This window comes from Lissotriton helveticus, chromosome 5_1 (genome assembly GCF_964261635.1).
Source record: "Lissotriton helveticus chromosome 5_1, aLisHel1.1, whole genome shotgun sequence".
Lineage (NCBI taxonomy): Eukaryota > Metazoa > Chordata > Amphibia > Caudata > Salamandridae > Lissotriton > Lissotriton helveticus.
Window position 1 is genome coordinate 2040187684 of NC_136065.1, and position 24674 is coordinate 2040212357.

At 47.6% G+C, this 24674-nt stretch overlaps 1 protein-coding gene across 1 annotated transcript in view; it reads right to left on the minus strand.

The window, feature by feature from the left end:
* The window catches only part of NOTCH4 (notch receptor 4), a 435421-nt gene that overhangs the window by 225912 nt on the left and 184835 nt on the right, over positions 1-24674 (minus strand). The window contains exons 15-17 of the mRNA XM_078645863.1: positions 24319-24464; positions 7727-7846; positions 6712-6864 (exon numbers count right to left, since the gene is read on the minus strand). Coding sequence (XP_078501989.1) covers positions 6712-6864; positions 7727-7846; positions 24319-24464 — 419 coding nt within the window. The remainder of the gene's footprint in view (positions 1-6711; positions 6865-7726; positions 7847-24318; positions 24465-24674) is intronic.

Genomic DNA, 24674 nt, shown 5'->3' on the forward strand with positions numbered 1-24674 from the left:
CACCAGACTATCAAGAGTAGGGTGAAGGTAGAGGAAAGCTGGAGCTAAGAAATCCGGGTAATGGCGGTGAACAATGGTTTTGTGGACAGCAGTGCCTGTGCAGGGCTTGGCCCAGGGTGTGAGCAGGGCATCAGTGAGGTTTTCAGTAAATGGTAGTAAGGGTTCTGATGAGGATACCCCCGGTTGAAGCACCTTCTGTAAAGGCATTTGGTTTAAATTGAACCACAGACAGCTTCAGGCCCAGGACCTCAGTGCCCTCCGGACCACGATTACAAAGGAAACCCCTTCGTCTGTAGCCACTGTGGGAGGAGAGGGGAGGCCAGTGTCTGGTGAAGTGTCTAGACTAGTGATACTCAAAGTACGGCCCTCTTGACCTTTACATGCACCGCCCCCCCCTCCCCCCCCGAGGAACAGCAGCACGGTTTAGTTGCTGAGCACTAATATGCAGAAAAAAATGTTAAATAAACGGGCACGCATTTATTAACTTGCAAATATATGCTTGCCTGATTATTTAAAAATTTTAAGACCATCTTGAACAATCCCTGACCCGCCTGGACCCCCTGCCGCCACCCTGTTGGCATCAGTGCAGCCCTCGGTTACACCACAGACCGTACATTGTGGACCCTGGGCAAATGTTTGCGAGTACCCATGGTCTAGACCATTAGTTCAAGTTCAAGTTCTGGCATTTATATAGCGCACTACTCACCCGGAGGGTCTCAAGGCGCTTGAGGAGGCGGGAGTATTTACTTATCGAATATCCAGGTTTTTAGTTGCTTTCTGAAGGAGAGGTGGTTTTGAGTCAGGCGTAGGTGGGTGGGGAGAGAATTCCAGATCTTGGCCGCTAAGTAGGAGAATGATCTTCCTCCCATGGTGGATCTGTGGATGCGTGGAATGGCGGCGAGGGCTTGGTTGGATGATCGTAGTTGGCGAGTGGGGGTGTAGAAGGACAGTCTCGAGTTGAGGCATTCAGGTCCTAAGTCATAGAGGGCTTTGTGTGCGTGGGTGAGGAGACGGAACGTTATTCTCTTGTTGACTGGAAGCCAGTGGAGATCTTTCAGGTGACCGGAAATGTGAGCTTGACGAGGGATGTTCAATATGAGTCTGGCTGAAGCGTTTTGGATGCGTTGAAGTTTTTTCTGTAGTTTGGCTGTGGTTCCGGCGTAAAGGGTGTTTCCGTAATCCAGTCGGCTGGTGACAAGTGCGTGGGTGACCGTCTTTCTTGTTTCAGTGGGGATCCATCGGAAGACTTTTTTGAGCATGCGTAGGATGTTGAAGCAGGATGATGAGACGGCATTGGCTTGTCTGGTCATCGAGAGGGAGGAGTCCAGGATGAAGCCCAGGTTACGTGCGTGATCCGTGGGTATGGGTGCGGTTCCCAGGGCTGGTGGCCACCAGGAGTCATCCCAGGCCGCGGGGGATGATCCTAAGATGAGGACTTCCGTTTTGTCCGAGTTCAGTTTTAGCCGGCTGTTCTTCATCCACTCGGCTACTTCCTTCATTCCTTCGTGGAGGTTAGTTTTGGCGATGTTCGGGTCTTTGGTGAGGGAGAGGATCAGCTGGGTGTCGTCTGCGTAGGAGATGATGTTTAGGTTGTGTTTGCGTGCGATGGATGCGAGGGGGCTCATGTATACGTTGAAGAGGGTGGGACTGAGTGATGATCCTTGTGGTATGCCGCAGGTGACTTCGTTGGCCTCTGATTTGAAGGGGGGGAGGCGGACTCTCTGGGTTCTTCCGGCAAGGAATGAGATGATCCAGTCCAATGCTTTTCCTTGTATTCCGACGTTGCTACGGCGTTGTATTAGGGTGTTATGACAGACTGTGTCGAAGGCTGCGGAGAGGTCAAGTAAGATGAGGGCAACTGTTTCTCCGTTGTCCAGTAGTGTTCGGATGTTGTCTGTTGCTGCTATGAGGGCAGTGTTGGTGCTGTGTTTGGCTCGGAAGCCGGATTGTGAGGGGTCGAGGGATTTGTTGGATTCGAGGAAGGCGGCGAGCTGACTATTGACTGCTTTCTCAATTACTTTGGCGGGAAATGGGAGGAGTGAGATGGGGCGGTAGTTCTTAAGTTCGGTGTGGTCTGCTGTGGGTTTCTTCAAAAGGGCGCTGAGTTCGGCATGTTTCCAGGTTTCCGGGAAGGCAGCGGATTTGAGGGAACAGTTGATGACGTCGCGGAGGTGGGGGGCGATGATGGAGTCTGCTTTGTTGAAGATGTGGTGAGGACATGGGTCGGTTGGCGATCCTGAGTGGATGGAGTTCATCAGGCGGATGGTGTCTTCGGTGGTGATTGGGTTCCAAGAGTAAAGGATGTTGGAGGGCGGTGTTGGATCGGAAATGGGTGGAGTGGACATGTCTTCGGGCTGGTTGTCAAAGCTGTTATGTATATCGGTGATTTTGTTGTGGAAGAATGAGGATAGAGAGTCGCAGAGGTCTTGGGAGGGAGAGATGTCGTTGGTGCCGGCTGTAGGGTTAGTAAATTCTTTGACGATGTTGAATAGTTCCTTGCTGTTTTGGGCATTGTTGTCGAGTCTATCCTTGAATGCTGATTTCCTGGTGGATCGGATTAGTTGGTGGTGTTTCGGATGGCGTTCTTGAAGGTGGCTAGGTTATCAGTAGTTGGGTTTTTTCTCCAGGTTTTCTCGAGAGTGCGACAGAGCTTCTTAGATTTCTTGAGGTCCTCGTTGAACCAGGGGGCCTTTTTGCTGTGTTGTTTGATTAGATGGTTTTTGAGGGGAGCAAGTTCGTCGGCGCTATGGGTGATCCATTGGGTGAGGTTAGTGGCTGCTTGGTTCGGGTCCGATGATTTAGTGGAGGGATTTTGTTGAAGCGATGTGAAGAGTTGTTCGGTGGTGATTTTGTTCCAATTTCTTCGAGGAATAGGTAGTGGAGGCTTGTGGGTCGTGGATTTTTTGTAGTTGAAGTGAACGCAACAGTGGTCCGTCCAATGGAGAACTGTGGTGTGATCGAAGGAGATGTGCTTGCTGGAGGTGAAGATAGGGTTGAGTGTGTGTCCGGCGTAGTGGGTGGGGGTGTCTACCAGTTGTTTGAGTCCTAGGTTGGTCAGGTTATCCAGAAGGGTGGTGGTGTTACTGTCATTTTTCTTTTCCAGGTGGAAGTTGAGGTCTCCCAGTAGAATGTAGTTTTCGGAGGGGAGGGCATGTGGGCTGATGAAGTCTGCGATGTCTTCGCTAAATTGTGTGTGGGGTCCTGGTGGTCTGTAGATGAGGGTGCCTCTGAGTGTGGTTTTGTGGTCGGTGTGAATCTGGAAGTGAAGGTGTTCGGCGGAAGCGAGGTTATCATCAGAACTGGTCGTGATGCGGATGGTGTTCTTGTGGACGATGGCGATGCCTCCTCCTATTTGGTTGGTGCGATCCTTTCGGATGATCTTGTAGGCTTCTGGGATAGCTATGGCGATGTCGGGCGCTGATGAGGCGTTCATCCATGTTTCTGTGAGGAAGGCGACGTCCGGCGATGTAGTGTTGAGTAGATTCCAGAGTTCAATGGAGTGTCTGTGGACTGAGCGGGTGTTGAGCAGGATGCACTTTAGGTGGTTGGTGTCGGGGCTTTGTTTGGAGTTTGTGGATTTGGTGTGGGTTCTGGTGTAGTCGAATTTGCAGGCAGGAGTGGCAGGCGAAGGGTCCATGGGTATGTCCTGGGGCGGCTTGGTAGCAATTTGGGAGTCGGCCGGGGTTGAGAGCGGAGAGGGATGCGGCGTCGTACGTTATGCGGGTGGAGAGGAGTTTGTGGGGGCCAGGGGGTCTGGCGCTGGGCGTCAGCCAGGTCCTCATACCAGTTGTCATTGGCCATGGGCTCTGACAGGGATCATTGTAAGTTTAGGGATACTCAGATCCACTTCATTCGTGTTCCTCATTAGGCCCTTAAGCAAAATGGGGCTCCATTTCCAAATCTGGGCGAGTGGGTCTGATTGGCGAAGGAACAAACATCGTGCAACGCTGGCCTGCCTCTGCGCCATTCCTGACAGGAACCCATCATGATCAGGAATCATGATGGGTTCATGTCAGGAATGGCGCCTCTGGAACAGTACCGGGGAAGGTCGCAAAACATAGCTGAGGCCGATCTGGATCTAGCAACGGTTTCTAAGGGGGTCAACTGGTGCCGAGGTGACAGCCCCAGTCAAAGACTTTCCTGAACCAGTGGGACCAAAAGATGCACCAGGGGGTGCGACTCCCCAAAAATGAGGCTCATGACTTCATACAACTCTTGGAGCTGGGTGGGGGCTTCAGGAAATTTGGGGAAGCACACAGCGGACCCAGTTTCTGACGCTGACTGCACAGAAACCACCTGCGAGTGAGGTCGAGATTTGTGACATTGTTCCCTCACATCGTCCAAAGAATGAGAGAGATGAAGAAAAGTCGAAGAAAGCTTTGACTTCTTGTACTTCTTCTTACAAGACTTACCTGAAGAAGTCCTGGAGTGCGACAAGGACTGACACAAGCGACTCTGGGAGAGGTCCCGAGACCTTCCACGGAGTCTCATGGCAAGCAGCTAAGAGCTTTATGGCCCCACATGGATGGCCTTGGGGTTCCTAGTATTGCACATGACGCAGAGTTGTGCTCTTTTTCTAGGCACCAGTGACACACCAAGTAGGGGGTCTGTCACAGACATCTGTAGATGACAGGCGCTACGAGGCTTGAACCTGGTAAGTTTCTTCGGAAAAAGAGGAAAAAAGGCTTTCTAAACTTTGACAAAATCTCAAAAGAAGTCAGTCAAAAAGGGACTGAGGGAACCTTGATCCGAATTCACACTGATGGTGTAGAAAAGAAGAAATTGAGGTCAGCGCGCTGGGAGGAAGCCTCCAGCCACGGAATTGGTTGAATTTGGCGGCAAAACACGTTATTCTTGTAAAGCGAAGTTCTCAAATTCTGGCAAGCACTGCATATGAGTATTTTTTACCCACAAGGCTTCAGAAATGCAAGCAAGAGTGAGTTTTGGCAGATGGTTAGAGTGCTGCTTTAAGTGTAAGTTTGCTGCCGCTCAAGTAGCAGCAAAATCAACTCGAATGGCCATGTGCTCTTGTGCACCACATGGTGCCGTTCATGCTGATTTTTCAGCGCTGCTGGAGCAAAATTGCAATGTGAGCAATGCAAATGCATATTTTCTGCCCATTGGTGGTACTGCGTGGAATCTCGCAGAGGTTTTATGTAATCCGTGGTATGAAACTCTGTGGGATACGCCCACCCAAGAAGCCTATATAGGCAACATGCACAACACTTCCTGTGCAGATGATGCCACGCAGAGCCAAACGACGACACCTACCGGTGTGCAAAAGGATTGCTCAAAAAGTTCCGTATCTAATCTGACGCCTGAAGAATATTCTAAGGTAAGGAATCTGCGGCTAGAAGTCTCTATCAGATATGATTCAAAATGTGCTCCACCTTAAGGGTAGGTGCTAGAACTTGTGAGGGTTCAAAAGCAGATATTTACCAGCTCAGAGACATTAGACTCCTTGATGTTATCATAATGCATGTTGATGTCACCCAGTATGATAAGACATTTTGACTCAAGGTATGTGGCTGAAAGTGCCTCTTAGAGCGAGTCAAAACCGTGTTTTGACAGTCCAATTGGTCTGTAAATCAATAAGCGAGAGCAACACAGTTAATGTTTTAGCATCTCTCAAAGAGTGCGTGTTCCAAAGAGAGTAAATATGAGTTATTTTGTATGAACACCACTTCTTCCCCTGTTCTGTTTCTGCGGTTGACTGGGTGATTAACATATCCATGCGGTATGGCTAAACCTACATTTATAGTCCTCTTTTATCCAGGTTATGGTTACAAACAAACAATCTAGCCTGTGGTCTTCCAATAGCATATGCACCTCAACCACATGAGCTATTAGAGAGCGTGCATCAATCAGAGGGCAATTGATAGCTTGTTCTGGATTGACTGGAGCCTGGTTGGTACATTGGCTATAGGAGGCTCTTCACTGTTTGCAGTTCATCTCCTTAGTACTAAGGTGTAGCAAAACTACTCCCAAATCTTAGAAAACGAGCTTTGGGTGGCAGGTATTGAGTGAACGGTTTTATATTCTGGAGCTCAGGAGGGCATATCCTGCTCAACGAAGAACAATTTGCTGATATGAGACACTCCCGACAAAGTAGAACGCGAAACAAATCTGAGGTAAAACCAGCCGTATGCTGGGCCCTGGGCCCGGAGTGGACGGGCACAGACGGTGTTACCTTTAGCGTGCCTTTGGGCTGCAGTCCTTAAGTAGCTAAAGGACAGTCTGCACATCGTGTTACAAAAATACACTAGAGCGCACACTTTGCAAGATTGCCGCTCTAAGAAGGAACCCTCCAAACTGTAAAAAATGGCTGCTCCAATTGAACAAGACCAATATTAAAAAGCCAGAAAATGTGTGGCAACTGTGTTCCAAACATAGTAGATTAATTTAAAAAGTCATGGAGCAGAAAAGGTAGAGCTTTAATACTGAGAAAGCATCGTGCTGGACATGATATCATCAAAACAGAGGAAACCAACAGTCTTCATAGGCCATGGGAGTATAGGAATGTGTATCTGAGTGAGCCAATACGGACATGTGTAATGCACTCCTTATCACTTTGTGTGGATTTGTGGACTGTGAACGCTCCTATGCAGACTTTTTCGAGTTAGAAGATGTACATAGGAACTCATCTACCACCCTGGGACACCGGAGAGGCATAAACCTTACAACCTCAGTGATCATGAATAAATGACTTACTTGGCCAGCAGTCGTTGACATCAGACTCGCAGTGTGGCCCCGTGTAGCCCCGGGAGCATGTGCAGCTGTATCCACCATCAGAGTTGTTGCACAGACCACCGTGCTGGCAGGGGCTGGACAGACATTCGTTCACATCCTCAGCACATGTGCGGCCTGTGAGGCAGGAGACAATGGGAACAGGTAAGAGTATGGCCTAATAACTACCTCCTCAGCTTTGTTTCTTGTCTGCTCCTCTTCTTAGCCTAACTTGCCTTTTATGTCCTGCCTCTTCTTTCCTGAGCTGGCTCCACCCCTTCCTGACCCCCCTGCACTTTACTTCCTCTGGTCTTTCTGGTCAGCCTCCCCCTCATCTTTTGCTACATCACCTCTTCCTGGTTCTACCACTTCCTCTACTAGCGCTTCTCTTGTCATGGCTTCATCCTGTCCTCCTTCTACATCTTCTTCCCAGTGCTCCTCCTTCTGTCCACCCTTCTCTACTTCCTGTTGTGCGTCCTCCTCCTTTCCAGGCTCCATCTTTTCCTATCCTTCCTCTTCCTGTTTTTGACTCTACATCTTCGTGTCTTCTGCCTCCGATACGTCTTGCTTTCCTCTTCCCCTCCTTCTTCCTCCTGTTCCAGTGTTGCCTCCAGTTCCTCTCATCTTGTCTCCACCTCGTCCTGTCCTCCCTCCATTATATTCAGAACTTCATCCACTTCTTCCAGTCCCTGCTCCCAACTACGTTTTTCCCTGCCTCTCTTTTTTTCTTCTATTGTTTTCTTTCTATCTTAGCATATCTTTTCCTGAACTCCTCACTCCCTGAGTCACTGTAACCTCACAGGAAATACTGCAGTTTGCACTGCATTTCATATATATATATATATATATGTATATATATATATACATATATATATATATATATATATCTTATATCTTGCTTGCCATTGTGGAAGCTGGAAGCCTCAAAACCTCAAAGCACTGCTAAGAATGTGGCCATTCCCTGCTTGAGGCCCCTGCATTGCATTGCAGTCCTCCATACCTTGCCAGCCACTGCTGCAGCTGCAGGAGAAGTTCCTGAAGTCATGGGAGTGTCCACAGGTGCCTCCGTTTCCGCAGGGGTCTGATTCACAAGGACTCAAAATGGCTTCACAGTTCAAACCTGCAGGGAAAGCGGGCGGAGGAGTCACTGAGAGTGTAGATCACTACACCATCCTGGTATCTACTTCCTTCATTATCACAAGAAATTTCAGTGCATGCATTGATCAGCTAGAACTAGTAAATCCACAGGAAATTGTAGAGAACGTTTAAATTATTACAATTCAAACAACTGGTGGTGTGCACGACCTGTATCGCAGGACATCAATAACGTCATGTCTTTTGCTCAAAAGAGATACCGGCTAGCAGATCAGTGCATATACCTACCTCAGTTCATAAAGCAATACATTTCCTCCTCTGGACAGGTGAGACATTGGAAACATCTATATAGATGCCACCCTCGGAGAGGCCACCTACAGCAGCACGGTCTTTGTCAAAGTCATACGTATGACTTTGACAAAGACTGTGCTGTCGAAACGCGTCAGTCAATAAATACTTAATTCTCTTCAAAAATCCTGAGTGCGACTCTTTCTTACAGACGTGGAATGTAAGGATATGCTAATACTACAGTGGGTCCAGTGCCTGCCTGTCTGCACCAACCCCGCCTGGTGGATGTGATCGGTAGAAAGGTTGGACTTCGCCTAACCATATATATATATATTTTTTCAAACTTACTTTAGTAATGCGTGGTAATGGCATGCGAGGTAATAGCATATGCATGCTAAACAAATGCGGGGTAACAAATGCGTTTTAAAGGTATGCAATATTTTTACTAGCGTTGTACCATCATATAACCTCCAGATATACAACGTGCCAACCACTGCTCTAATACGTAATGTACCCTCCAGTGTCCTGATACATGATGTGCCAGCTAAGGCTCTAGTAAGTAATGTACCCTCCAGTGTCTATGTACATAATGTGCCAACCACTGATCTAATAAGTAATGTACCCTCCAGTGTCTACATACATACTGTGGCAACTGTTGCTCTACTAAGGAATGTGCTCTCCAGCGTCCAGATACATAATGTGCCTGTCACTGCTCTAGTAAGTCATGTACCCTCCACTGTCTAGATACAGTGTCTAGATACATGAATGAATGAAGGGGCACTTATAAAGTGCCTGGTTTCCTAAAGGCATCCCAGCGCATACTGAGCAAGCCACTCCTCTAATAAGTAATGTGCCCGCCAGTGTCCAGATACATACTGTGCCAACCGCTGCTCTAATAAGGAATGTGCCCTCCAGTGTCCATACACAACTCTGCCAACCACTGCTCTGAAACGTAATGTGCCCTTTAGTATGCAGATACATAATTTGCCAACCACTGGTCTAATAAGTAATGTGCCCTCCAGTGTCCAGATACAACTGTGCCAACCACTACTCTAATAAGTAATATGACCTCCAGTGTCTAAATACATACTGTCCCAACCGCTGCTCTAATAAGGAAGGTGCCCTCCAGTGTCCATATACAACTCTGCCAACCACTGCTCTGAAACGTAATGTGCCCTCTAGTGTCCGGACACATAATGTGCCAACCACTGCTCTAATAAGGAATGTGCTCTCCAGCGTCCAGATGCATACTGTGCCAAACACTGCTCTAATAAGTAATGTATCCTCCTTTGTCCAGATGCCTACTGTTCGAACCACTGCTCTAGTAAGTAATGTTCCCTCCAGTGTCCAGATACATACTGTGCCAGCCACTGCTGTTGAAAATGGCAATGTATATGCATATAAGCGGCGTTCATTTATGTTCACTGTACCCCTTGTTGTAAGCAGAACGGATATCGCTAAACCCTGACTGTATTATCCCGCCAGCATAGACCCATGCACACACGTACACGACAGCCATTTTAGGCACCATGGCCTCTCTGCCCGTTTGTTCCCGGCACCCCTCCCCGCGCGCACTGCTCATGCATCGGCCACAAGACCCTCTCCCTCGGCGTGACCCTGCTCTAGAAGTAGCACTCCTGCTTGACCCACACCCCCCATTTCCTCCCAAGAACACCCTTCCCCTCAGCTGACGACCCCCCCCTCCGGCTGTACTTGGCCTCTCGACCCGGTCCCAAGTCCTAAGACCAAGCCTCGTGAATGTACACCCCCCCTTTTCCTGCCCAGCATAACAAAACCATGATACACCAGCCGAAGTGCACGATCTTATCGCCTGCCCAACCTTTGATCTGATCATCCCCTCCTGCCCTCGTGTCCTGTAGGAATGTCCGGCTGAGAGATCACAATCTCTTGTTACATTCAGGAGGGGAGGATGACATCTGAGCGACTGGTATGGGAATAGGCCTGAAGCTGGGATTCCAAGCATGTTTTTTCCTACTTCAAAGTGTCTTTATTGTAATAAGGAATGTTTGTGCATCATAAACATGTGTATAAAAGACGAAGCCTCAGAGAAACTGGTGTGGTGGGAGGAGAGAGCACCTCCTGAAGACACTATGCGAGTGTCCGAAATGACAGGCTCTCCTCATGAGAAATAAAACACTGTTCTTGTTTTCCTGCTTCCAGCGCCCGTCTCTTTATTTGGTAATTGTTCAAGATGGGAACTAAGAGGCGTCCTGCGCCAGCAGCCTGGGCATCAGGTGCGTTATGGGCTGACTTTTCCACAATTGGCGTCCCAACGCGGGGTCCATCAGCGACATAAGGTCCGGTAAGAGAGGTCCAGACGATGGGGTGAACATCTAAACGATTGGAGTATACCTGCCTTGAGAGGGCCCTCGTCCGGCTTCCGATTGAATGAACTTCACCGATTCCGAACGGACCTCTCTCAAGTGACCTACTGTCCTGACTGGAATCCCACAGGAATGCTGCGGTAAAAACATGGAGAAAGAGAACGATTGGGCGCTGGAAAAGGGAAGGCGAAGAATTGCCCACACGGTCCGGTCCGGGTAAGGTTAAGTAGGACGTCTTTACGTCCGATTGGTAGGATGGCTTTATCCATCTGATTGATTGATTGATTGTACTTGAAGTATTGGTTCTCTTTGAGACATTTTCTATTTGCAAACAGCGATGAATAGGAACGTTCCTCTCTCTTTGCAAATAGTAAAGGATAGGTAATGCAGACGTTTGTCCCCCATTGTAATCCGTCATGCCTATTTTTCTCCCCACTGATTGTTTGTTATCGATTTTTATCGATTATTGCTCTTTGAGATATTCTCTGTCTACAAACAGGGAAGAATAGAAATATTCTGCCCCCTTTGCAGATAGTGAAGGATAGGTAATGCAGATTTTTGTCCCCGTTGTAATCCGTCGTGCCTGTTTTTCTCCCCATTGATTGATTGATTGTCTGGACATTTATTGTTCAAAGAATAGTTCTTTTAAGGTATCCTCTGTTTGCAAATAACGTAGAAAAGAAATATTCTGTCTAATCTTTACAAGTAGTGAAGGGTAGGTAATGCGGACCTTTGTCCCCCGTTGTAATCTCTCGGGCCTATCTACTCCCCACTGATTGGTAAACTAGTTCCACCCGGACCATTTATTAGAGGTAGGTCATCTGGCTCGACCAGAGGGCACCCCTAATAAAAAGGACATATGCAACAATAACGAAGTAATAACCGTATCCTGTTAACAGAAACTTTAGCATGAAACACGTTAGGAAAAAAAGGGAAGAAAGGAATAAGAAAGCAAAATCAGTAGGCCACTGATGAGTTTTTATTTCGCTACAAATAAGAAAACTTTAGAAATAGCTCACGATGAAACACATGATTTCGCTAGAAATAAGAAACGTTAAGAAATAAGTCCGTAATAAGAAACATGAAAATGGTGAGAGAAGCCAAGCTTGACATCACGGCAGCCACAAGGCAACCAGGCTTCGCCACCCCTCACTGCTCCAAACATGTCTGTCCCACCGCCTGCCACGCCCCAATAACGGTAACATGAGATAGATACAGATCAGCAGATATCTACCCCCTTTCTGGAAAACTCCCGAAGTGCAACAGGTTCGCGGCTACGCCCATCCGGAAGACGAGATCTTCGGCACGTGTAGGGCGGGTCCTGATGCCAGCCGTCGGCCGGAGGTCGTCGAGTAAGGTGGGCCAAAAGAGGAGCCGAGGCCGACGGGATGCGGGCGTCCCCTCTTCTTTCTTCAATAATGGCTGCGACAACACGGGGGGGATGTCTTGCTCATGCCACCGACCCCCCCCCCCCTCGCATCTCCTGGTCCAGCCACGGCTTGGTAGAAGCTCCCCGTTCGGCCCTGAAGCGGCGCCTTGCAGGCCACCGGGGGGGGGGATGTCTTGCCTATGCCTCCGACCCCCCCCCTCTCATCGTCTGGTCCGGCCATCATGAATATTAGCGCCGAGAAAAACGGCGTGGGGTGCGCTGGGAGGGAGAGGCGGCGCGAACGAGCCTCTCCCACCTCCCCAGGTGGAGGCCCCCAGTGGCACCCCCAACGCTCCACTCACTCGACGAGGGTTCGCCCACTCGTAAAATGGCGGTTGATCCTGCTGGAGCGGGCCCGGCGTGAAGAGATGGCCCGGCTGCTTGTTGATTAAGAAATGAGTCCCACCATCATAAGTGTTCTCCTCGACTTTGAAGATTCTATAAGAGCCACGGGGGCCCCCGACCCCCGCAGACACCCCCGATGGGGAATGACTGCCATGATTGTCCGCGGAACGATGAAGATGTGGCCGCGAGACGTCGGCGCTCCCATGCTGACGCCAGCCTCAGTTTGAATGACTAAAATCCTGTAGACTACAGTTCGGATCAGTTCCGGTGAAAACCCAGTATGCCCCGGTAGGAAACAATTGTTGCCTCCCTCCCCCTTTGACTGATGGTTCATACGGCCGATCCTTTCTGTTGCCCTTTAACGGAACTTTTGGACTGCCGAAAGAGGCTCTGGGCCAACCACGAGTTGGTGGAGATTTTGACTATGCCTGGATCTGCCTGGCTGCTCCCAAAATGGCGCTGATACAAATGAAACTTTCAACTCCTTGTTGTACCCCGATTGCTCAGCCTTGGTGTCATGAAATATGTATGCAGTTTTTAAACACAATGAATTGATATGGGATGGGTACTGATTATGTGTTCGGACAATGAATTGACATGAGATGGGTACTGATTGAACATTCGGACAATGAATTGTTGTTGAGTTTTGGCGCACCATGATTATTGAAAGTTCGAATTTCAACACTTATGATACTCGCTCACACTGAAATTCCGATATGATTTTATTGCACTTGTCGCACTTTTTATTATGAAATCAACGACCACCGACTCCATTAGGTTTTCCACTAATAAGTATCTCCACATGTACAATTCTGGCCGGCCCACTGGGTTGTAGGCCCGTATTTATGCACCAACATTTTTATTAAAGATTTTTGGAAAAAGCAAACGTAGTTGTCACGCGTAAATTGGTAAATTTCGAATAAATGACCACTATTTCCGATATAACTAGATTACAGGTGAAATGGCTCAGCTCGACTAGTTAAGGGTTAAAAAGTATAGTACGCAGAAATATTGCAAATCTGAACGGTCCAGGTTTTTGTTGTATGTGTTTTTCATTTTTGTGCAAGCCTAAAACAACTGCTAAAGATCCTGGTATTTAGCCTATACTTTATATGCTACCTATATCAGGAAAGTTGTTTTAAAATGCCCCTAAGTCTCCCCGAAGGAGTGCCACCCCACCCCCCTGCACACGATCCGTAATATCACACTTGGGCGACCTATGCTATCCACAGGCTTCCGATAATCATCTCTCCCACACTAAACGGTCCACCTGGGCTCAAACGCCAAGATGGCAAGGACTGCATCCCGTGGAGATAGGCCGAGTATGTAGTAAGTAAAAGCCTTTTCGAGTTTATGCGCGCTGATGTGTTTTTAAAATGCTGCCCCCGCTCCCCTTCTTTTTCCGTCTTTCTGCAGGTCACATCGGAAAAAAATGATGATCTAGCGGACAAAGAGATGGGAAAAAGGGACTCGATTATGGCGCCTACACACTACGAGCGAACAATGACTATTTCTCTCCCTGAACTTAGCGCTTGGGAGGACAGCCTGAAGCGGAAACTACAAAATATGACTTCGCTTGGCACCCCGAATAATACAACCAAGAATGACATGCACTAATGAATAAATTCCTACGTTTAACTAAATAGGGAAAGATAAGGAATATTCCGAGGTGAGGTTTACCCGAGTACCCTCCTCTCGGAGGACTAGGAATGTTGCCAGTGTTTAAAAATCTACTACCTCCTTTTCGCACCCTCATAGACATGAAACTCAAAGCTGCCCTATTGTTCTCCCAACTGACACCCACTGTTGCCTCAGCCCACCGTGAGCATTAGCCCGACCAGGGTAATTCTTGACCAATTGCCAAAAGCGTAAGTTTGCGCAACCAAAGCCACCAGTGGAGGCAGCCGACGATAAACGAGAAGAAAAAGGTAAAAAGAGCTTAGGATGCTAAGGATGCGCAGCGTACAGGAAGAGATCATTTTGGCCAATAACTGTTCTATGTTTTGTCTTGGATTTTTGTATATAATACCAGTCACTGTTCTATGTTTTGTCTTGGATTTTTGTAAATAATACATGTACTGTCTCCCCCGCCTGAGTTTGTGTGTACGTAATGTATGGATCTACGTCGTCCCTCTGCCTGTGTTTCCGTATTACTTGACCCCTGCTGTTCTGTGTTGTGTGCGCACTGAATGGCCCATTATTGTACATGTCTCTCTCTCTCTCTCTCTCTCTCCCTCTCTCTCTCTCTCTCTCTCCCACTCTCTCTCTCTCTCTCTCCCACTCTCTCTCTCTCTCTCCATGGCATACGTGTACCGAATGGTTCGTTTAGAGTGCGGACGACTCTCTCTCACTCTCTCTCTCTCTCTCTCTCTCTCTCTCTCTCTCTCACTCTCTGAGGGTCCCCCTGTTCCCTCCTCCCTTGTATGGTAACGTTGTGCTCCACCGGCACACACCTAATTGGGTCTCTTCGAACACAAAGGTGTTCGGCAAAATTGACAGAAACTAAAACGATTGTAACTTACCATATTACTACCTCTCCTTTCTGCAAAACGATAGAACCCGAGTTGGTAATGAAAGAAAGGACAGGTAAGACGACTGATGTCCCCTAATCTGGCCTTTTATAGGGGGACTATAATGTCAATGGTCTTCTATTTTTCAGTTCATTAGAAATGCAATTCCCAATGCCCAGATTGCCTCACCCCTCTGCACTTAAGTGCGAATGTCCAAAGCGTCCTCGCTTCTCCCGATTGACCCCAGCTCCCTGTCCAAAGCATCCTCGCTTCTCCCGATTGACCCCAGCTCCCTGTCCAAAACGTCCTCACTTCTCCCGATTGACCCCAGCTCCCTGTCCAAAAGCGTCCTCGCTTCCCCCGATTGACGCCAGCTCCATATCAGCTATCCCCGAAGCGTAATTGATGACCTTGATTAACCGTCGCTCCCCAAGAAGAGCATGTTTAACCTCTGCCCACCTCTCATGATGATAACCCCCCTGCTTCTAAGGGTTAGCCGACCCCGAAGGGAAATGTAAGATTATCAGTACTTGGGTTAAAAAAGAAAAAGGGCGAGTCCCTACCTAAGGACTCAATTTCGAGTTTGATATAGTACACTGTCGATAGGAGTCCGATTTCTCTCCACGTACGTCACGAATGAACGCCAAATAGGCTTACGAATTAAGTGGAAATGCCCTCCTAAATACTCCTTAAGTGATGACTTCTGACTGTGACCAATGAACCTATCCCCCACCTACTTAGGAGTGGGGACGGAATTGAAATGTATAAATGTCTTCTCCTGCCAGTTTTTCTAAAATTTGTTTTGTACCCATTCAAAGATACAATCACCGGAGGAGAGGAGCTGGACGTGACGCACAGCCTGGCCACAGATCATGAAGCACGTGTGACCGCGACCAAAGGTGGAGTCGTAGAGCAACGAGACGCGGGACGAGGCACCACTCTCAAACTCGGCAGATGAAGGAATGAGGGGCTGCCTTGAAGCCCTCGATTTGCTGACCCACTCGTGCCTGAAGTCCCCGTCCCTTTTGAGCCCGACTGATGGGCCTGCCTGCTCGTCGTCCTTTGCTCCTTTGGTCCCTTGGTGTGTTCAAAGATCTGATCCCACTCCGCCCTCTCTTCCCTTGATTATTCAACAACATCACCCTTTTTCGCATAACTTTTGACTATAGAATAAGGTTTTGCCACGGAAGAAGAAAGACACACAGGTGCCCAGCATGAGGCACCCCAAAGAAGATCAGTTAGGAAACAGGACTGTGATCTAACAGCAGAGGACTGATCGCACCCTGCAACGCGTAAGGATGAATCCGAGCTGGACCTATAGCTCCACCGCCGGTGCTCAACAGCGCCAACGAAAGAAGACGGACTCTGTTAAAAAGACATTGTGACGAAGACCCCCCCTTCCTGAACTTTCTACTCACCCCCTTGACTAATTGCTTGTATCGAACTGAATTCCTCCCTCAACCATTTTGTATTGCTTTCTAAAATGTTTCATCGGTCACTCATGTATTTCGTTTTCCAAAAGTTTCTTATAGCACTGACAAGACCCGAAGGTATCAGAGTACTTTTACTGTATGTTGATGTCACCGGAGAGAAAGTCTGAACTTGATTCTATAATGTTTTGGAACATTTTCCTTGATTGACCCCGACTAAGTATTATGCCGATCTCTAGACTTGTATGAATAACCCAACAAATGTAAAATCATATGTACCGCATTCCGCCAATCGTATCGACTGTATAGAAATGAACTAGCTTATGTAAAAAAGCGGCGACTGTTGAAAATGGCAATGTATATGCACATAAGCGGCGTTCATTTATGTTCACTGTACCCCTTGTTGTAAGCAGAACGGATATCGCTAAACCCTGACTGTATTATCCCGCCAGCATAGACCCATGCACACACGTACACGACAGCCATTTTAGGCACCATGGCCTCTCTGCCCGTTTGTTCCCGGCACCCCTCCCCGCGCGCACTGCTCATGCATCGGCCACAAGACCCTCTCCCTCTGCGTGACCCTGCTCTAGAAGTAGCACTCCTGCTTGACCCACACCCCCCATTTCCTCCCAAGAACACCCTTCCCCTCAGCTGACGACCCCCCCCCCCCGGCTGCACTTGGCCTCTCGACCCGGTCCCAAGTCCTAAGACCAAGCCTCGTGAATGTACACCCCCCTTTTCCTGCCCAGCATAACAAAACCATGATACACCAGCCGAAGTGCACGATCTTATCGCCTGCCCAACCTTTGATCTGATCATCCCCTCCTGCCCTCGTGTCCTGTAGGAATGTCCGGCGAGAGATCACAATCTCTTGTTACATTCAGGAGGGGAGGATGACATCTGAGCGACTGGTATGGGAATAGGCCTGAAGCTGGGATTCCAAGCATGTTTTTTCCTACTTCAAAGTGTCTTTATTGTAATAAGGAATGTTTGTGCATCATAAACATGTGTATAAAAGACGAAGCCTCAGAGAAACTGGTGTGGTGGGAGGAGAGAGCACCTCCTGAAGACACTATGCGAATGTCCGAAATGACAGGCTCTCCTCATGAGAAATAAACCTCTGTTCTTGTTTTCCTGCCTCCAGCGCCCGTCTCTTTATTTGGTAATTGTTCAAGATGGGAACTAAGAGGCGTCCTGCGCCAGCAGCCTGGGCATCAGGTGCGTTATGGGCTGACTTTTCCACACTGCTCTAATAAGTAATGTTCCTTCCAGTGTATACATACATACAGTGCTAGTCACTGCTCTAATAAGTAATGTGCCCTCCAGTGTCCAAATACAACTGTGCCAACCACTGCTCTAATAAGTAATGTACCCGCCAGTGTCCAGATACATACTGTGCCAAACACTGCTCTAATAAGTAATGTGCCCTCCAGTGTGCAGATCATATTGTGCCAGCCACTATTCTAATAAGTAATGTTCCCTCCAGTGTCCAGATACAACTGTGCCAACCACTGTTCTAATAAGTAATGCACCATACAGTGCCTAGATACATACTGTTCCAGCCACTGCCCAATTTAGTAATGCACTCTCCAGCATCCATATATATATATAAAACGTGTCAGACAATGCTACATTAAGTAACGTATCCTCCAGTGTCCAGACGTTGGAAAACATATGGGGTAAGATGAAGGGGAACATTTATGAATAGGTATCAAAATTTGGCGAGGACAATCATCTTAGCTAGTGCAATGCGACCTGTTAGAGAAAGTGCAAGCGACCTGTTAGACCAGTACTCTGTCCTCCAGCCACTCCTCCGCACAACCGTAATTGCCACGCCTTAGTTCTACTGGATCACGCTCAGCCACACACCAAGATAACGAATCGGCTCTGAAACCTACATGAAGGGTACTCCGTAGCGAAGGGCACCATCCCGTCAGGAAGGGGAAATAAAATAGACTTTGCCCTATTGATATGTATGCCAAAATGTACCACTTCCCACTGGAGGGGAGCAAGGTTCTCTAGCGGGTCCTGCATATAAAACATAATGTCATCGGCATACATCGATGCACCCAGCCGCCTTGTGATGAAACCAATTTCCCTATTCTCGTGGTGCTGTCAGGGCCATGCTGACAGTGGCTCCATTGCTGTTGCAAAAAGAAGCGGCGACAGTGGGCAACCTTGCCTGTGCCTTGAGTGACAGGAAATGATTCTGATATTAAGCCCTTTAGCTAAACCCTAGCAGTGGGTAAAGAATAGAGAAGCTGTATCTGCTTGGCAAATTGTGGACTTAAGCCGAGGCGGCTCATCAAGGGAAAAAGGTAGGTCCATACTAAGGAATCAAATTCCTTAGTAGCATCTAAAAGGGCTGCAGTGGCCGACATCTTGGGGTCCAAGTGATAAATTTGTGCGAAAGTGGTGCACAGATTGTGTGCGGTGGAACAGCCAGGGACGAACCCCGACTGACGAGGCTGAACAATCACAGGCAGGAATGGCTGTAAGCAGCTAGCCAACAGCTTGGTGTAGATCTTATTATCAATGTTAATTAAAGAGAGTGGCCTTTAGGAGTCATGGAGATTAGCCTGTTTGTCTGGTTTTAAGAGCATGACTATGACTGCCGCTCTTAATGAGGGGGGTAGATATCAAACGTCGAGGGATTCCTGGAACATTGCCAGGTTGATGCGGGGCCAGCGGGGTTGAGTATTCTTTGTAAAACGCTGTGGTCAGGCCATCCAAGTCAGGTGCTTTGTCTCCCGGCATGGAACCAATAATTTGCACTATTTATTCTGCTGTGCAAATCTAAATACGCCAGATGAGCCTGATCTAGCCAAAGTAGCTGTATAGTATCAAGATAGGCAGTAAGCTCAGCTGGTCCCAGCACCGATGTGGCCCTGTTTAAACCAGTGTGAAAGGAAGTAATTGTTTGATGTAAATCTGATGGGAATGTGACAGGGATGGACTGCTCGTCAAACAATTCAGACACAAAGGTGGAGGTGCGTGGTCTATGGAGCATTCCCGTGAGTGTCTCTCCAGGACGGTCGCCCTCTCCGTACCATCTGGCTTGTGCATTGCAGCACAAATAATGGACATCCCTCTCGCCTCCTCCCGATGTTCTATCAGTGCCTCCCTAATATGAACCAAGGCAGTGGGGTCGTTAGTATGGAAATAATCCGACTCCCACCAGAGAAGTCGGCCTACAGACGGGTTAATAGGCCACGTATAGCCCTCAAGTCCCCAGATTGCTTAGAAATACAGACACCCCTGATGACCACTTTAAAAGCCTCCCAAAATAGTAGAGGGCATGCCGCTGATCCATCTCTGACCCAACACGGCTAAGAACATAATGCACATAAGCTTTCTGTTGTATATTTGAACACCCGCTCACTGGTCAAACACCAGATGGATATCTTTTTGCTGCTCCAATTTGAGCAGCCTGATCTTCTCCTGCTTACTGAAACCCGGGGCCATATTATCAAGAAAGGGCGATACATTATCGCAGCTTTTATCGGCAGGAAACTGCAGCTAAAGCAGCGATAATGGGCTTGATAATAGGCCCTTGTGAATTCCGATAGAAGCCCAGGTTCTGGTGTTAACCTTGAGTTCTATGGGAATTCACAAGGGCATATTATCAAGCCCATTATCGCCGCTTTATCTGCAGTTTCCTGCTGATAAAAGCGGCGATAATGTATCGCCCTTTCTTAATAATATGGCCACCGGTTATCCCAGGAATCATCTCCTGACATCCTTGCGGCATTACCTCCTGACTATCACATTATTCAAGCTAACCGCCCCTAGGGGAAAGTGGGCAGAGGAGTAGCGGTTATAACACACCATGACTGCAATTACGCGATTCTAACTTCGCTAGACCTACCATTGGTGGCCAACCTAGTGAGAAAATTCGATTTTGAAACAGTTACTGTCCCCTTGGTATGTGTCCCGCTTTATAGACCTCCTCTTAGGATGCCTCTCTTCCCTCACTCCCTGGGTGAACAGATAGCGCACCTGGTTGCCAACTATGTGAAGGTTTTGTTGATTGGCGATTTCAATTATTGGGCCAATGACCCTCTTGGTGGCCCTCAATCGGCTGAACTGACCGAGTTACTCTCAGGTTTAAATCTTATTCAATAGGTATCCACGGCCACACGTATTAAGGGACATATCCGTGACCAGGTCTGGACTGTTAACATCACCATGTCTTCTGTCTCAGTCTTATCTTGTACATGGTCCGATCATCACAAAATCAAATTTACAGTTCAAGATAATTTTGCGAATAAAACCCCCAGCCGTGCTGGTTGTTCTCACAGAAATTGGAATACGATTGAGAAATCTTTATTTTTTTATTCACTTGCCAATTCAACTCCTCCGGGTAACACTTCAATTAACCAGGTGGATGTACAGTTAACCAGTTGGTAACTGGCCGCCAGCAATAAGTTTGCTCCCTTAGAAACATCCATGCCCCTCGCCGCCATGATGCCCAGAAATGGTTCCCCACAGAGCTGAACCACCAAAAATTAGCTCTAATACAATTGGAAAGAAAGTGGCGAGGCAACTATTAACTCGAAGACAAGTTGCTTTACTTAAACTCTTCGAAAATGTATAAGAAATCTATTTAACTGCTAAAGCGGAGTATTTTTCATCCAAAATCCTATTGGCAAACAATAGTTCGAAGAAGATCTTTCATATTGTTAATGAGTTATCTAACACCGACAGAATATTATGCAAACCCCCCTCACACATTTTTTGTAATGCTTTGAACCTCTATTTTATTGATAAAATTAATAAAATTAAGTCCAGCATCCCAGCCTGTTGAAACCTGGCCTTTAGTTCTCATCCCATTTTAAACCGAAGCTCTTTCACACACTTTCCTTCAATATGTGAGAGCACTTTTATAAACCTTCTTTCAAAAGTCAAATCAGGCTCTCCCACTGACTGTTGCTCTCCCAGCATTTTGAAGGAAATTGTAACCATCCTTCCTAGTCCTGCTCTCAACCTTTTAAATGAGTCTTTGTCTCAAGGAACTGTCCCTGCAAATTTTAAAGAGGCAATTGTTGTTCCCCTTTTAAAGAAGGTGGGATCAGATCCACTCATCCTGACAAATTATTGCCCTATCTCCCTTCTTCCTTATTTAGCTAAGATTTTGGAAACCTATATTACAGGTTGTCTTACAGACTTCTTGGAGGAATCCGAATTTCTTGATTCCATCAAGCTGGCATTCGTCCAGCGCATTCTACTGAGGCGATAATCTTCACAGTTCTAGATACCCTCCGTGGTAAGGTTGACAGTGGCTCCTCGCAGGCTCTTGTCCTGCTTGATGTTTCCGCTGCCTTCGACACGGTCGACCATTCCCTTTTGGTCGACCGTGTGAAGGATGCAGGAATTGCGGGTCCTGCCCACAGCTGGATTAGCTCCTTTTTGGAGAACCGCTCCCAGGCAGTCTGTACAGCCAAGTTCACTGCCCCTAGAGTCAAAATCTCTTGTGGAGTCCCTCAGAGCTCCTCTCTTTCTCCCCTGTTGTTCAATCTCTACCTCCTCCCTCTTGTCCGAGCTCTGAAGGAGTGCAAAGTATGCACTTTTAACTATGCAGATGATTTTCAGCTAATTTTTCCCACCAGTAACTCCCCAGAGTCGGTTCACACCTTTCAATCGACCATGCTGTTCATCAGTCAATGGATGAACAAGAACCATTTAAAACTTAATCCAGACAAGACGGAGCTGGTTTTAACAGGTGGCATTGCTAAAAATCCATGGGGACCCCATTTCTGGCCTATGGAGCTGGGTCAGCCCCCTGTTCCTTCTAGTTCGGCCAAAAGCCTTGGGGTGATTATCAGTCAGGATCATACTTTGAAGCCTCAGCTTAGTTCAGTGATCTCCACCAGTTTTTTTCAACTTCGCAAAATAAAAAAGATTTGTAGATTTCACACTCATGATGCCCGGATTCAGGTGATTATCGCCATGGTCTTGTCCCATGTCGACTATGCCAATTCTTTATATTTTGGAATCCCTCTCTATCTTTCCAGACGCTTACAGTACAAAACCAGGCTGCACATCTGATTGTCCACCATCCTAGGCATCATCACATCACTCCTCTCTTGAAGCAATTACACTGGCTTCTGGTTGTTCAGCCGTGTGCTTTCAAGGTTGGATGTCTTATTTTTAAGTCACTTCACGGAAAGAGCCCGAAATTGGTTGATAATATGATCAACAAATACATTCCTACACGAAATCTTCGCTCAGCTCATAAAAATCTATCACTTATTCCTCATTTCAGACTAAAGCGAACTGGTGGTACCAGGTTTTCCACCTTGGCCCCCATATATTGGAACTCTCTTCCCCCAAAATTCGATTCTGTACCAATCTTCTTGGTTTCAGAAGTCTTTTAAAAACTTGGCTCTTCTGACAGGCTTTCTAAACCCTCTTTTGTGACCTGGATCTCAACCAAATTAGTGCCATGAAGCCTCCCCGGTGTACGTGCGCTCTCTAAATTCATTTTAGCATAACATAACATAACATCCATGGAGCCTGCGTTATTAGCAAAAAAATCCAAAATATCGTCTCTGATTTCTTCACGAAACACTGTTTTACATAGTGCCTCAGAAGGCAAGCACCAAGAATAGACAAGGGGCGGCGTCCGGGGAAGTAGTATCTGCTACAGAACAGGGGCATGGTCCAACAAGGTGCGGGTAGGTGAGCCACCTTAGTGGTCCATGGCTAGACCTCTCTAGATGTTAACCAAAAATGTATCCTGGACCAATGACATTAAGGTAGGAAGAGACACAGGTGCCCTCCCAGGCATCCCGATTCACGTATCACCAAACCCTACTTAGACAGTTATCTAGAATACTGGTGTTGAGTGTCCTTGCAGCATTGGGTTGCAGGCACCTGTAGGTGCCAGAGGAACCCAGAATGTAGTCTAGGGGAGCACTGAAATCCCCAGCCCAGATTAAGACCTGTGGGCAGAAGCTAGAGATCAATCTTCACAGCTCAGAAAAAAACAAGGGGCCATTAATGGCGGCAAGAACCACTGGGTGCATATATAATTGTACAGCTAAAATGACATGCCGCCCTTCACTGTCAATGTGGGAGTGAGATAGCTGCCATGGAAGTCCCTTTTGAAGCAGAACCGCAACGCCCCTAGCGTAGTTAGAATATGTGGAGGTATTTACCTCCCCGCACCAAAGAGAGCAAGCCCTAAATGTGATGTGCTCGTCAAGTGTGTTTCTTGTAGAAAGCAAATATCTACTTTGTGTCTAGTGAGGTAAGCATGGACTAAACACACCTTCCTGCAGCCCTTAAGCCAATGAATATTCCAAGTGACGCATGCTGGCAATGGATTGAGGACTTGAAGCTTAATGGGTCGCTTCGATGAGAAGTGTACAGCGTGAGCAAACGAACTAGAGTTGGTGTCCTGCGACTGGTCCCTAAATATAGACATAATGTACATCTGAAGTAAATAAAGGGAATAAACTACTTCCAACCACCCACAGCCCCAATCATTAATGGCTTGTCCCTGTCCCAGTCAGTAATGTGGCCTGACTGTCTCATCCTTCACTGTTCGAATCACTAATCTTTGCATTCCTCTTCATGGGCACTTTCTCACCCTTAAAGAGACAATGACCCATCTCCTTTCAACCTATGTTTTACCTGTGTATCTAAATCTTTGGGAGATGTGAACCGTCCAGTTTACCATTCCCTGTGTGTAATTTCTCTAATTGACCCCTTGGGGGCAGTGCTCCATCACCAAGCCCCAAGGTGTTATATCTCTATTTCACCCCTTGAGGTCAGTGTCTCACTCGTCACCAGTCCTCAGTATGTAAATCCGTCACCTTGTATTACCTGCGCATCTGACAACCTTTGGGAACTGTACCCCCTCCATGAGACCACTTGTTTGGGGGTGGGCGGAGGGGGCTGTGCCACCTTCAACAGCTCCTGTCTATGTGATCTCTTCACCCTGTATTACTTGTGTGCGTGATCCATTGGGCCGGTACTCACTCTGCCTTTTCACGAGTCCCTTTGTATGTGATTCTGTCACCTTGTATTACCTGTGCATCTGACCCCTTAGGGAACTGAACCCCATCCATGAGACCACCTTGGAGGGGGGCTGTACCACCTTCAGAAGCTCCTGTGTATGTGAGCCCTTCACCCAGTATTACCTGTGTATCCAGCGGCACAGGAGCAGTTGTACCCGTTGATGTGATTGTGACAGATCCCTTGGTTCTGGCAGGGGTTCGAGTCACATTCGTTGACATCCACATCACATTCAGAGCCGCTCCAGCCGGGATCACACTCACACTGGAAGCTGCAGGAGAGAGGAGAAGGAGGTGCAATAAGACAGGTGGGGAAGGACAAATAGGGAAGATCACAGGGCAGGAACAAATACATATCTTAAAACCCAACACCATCCTCACAACCTCAAGAGCAATGAAAGAACCCCAGAGCTTTAGCTGGAGTTTGGGGGGAACTGAAAATCTTCCACTCTGGAGAAAACTCTAAGGGCCATATTATCAAG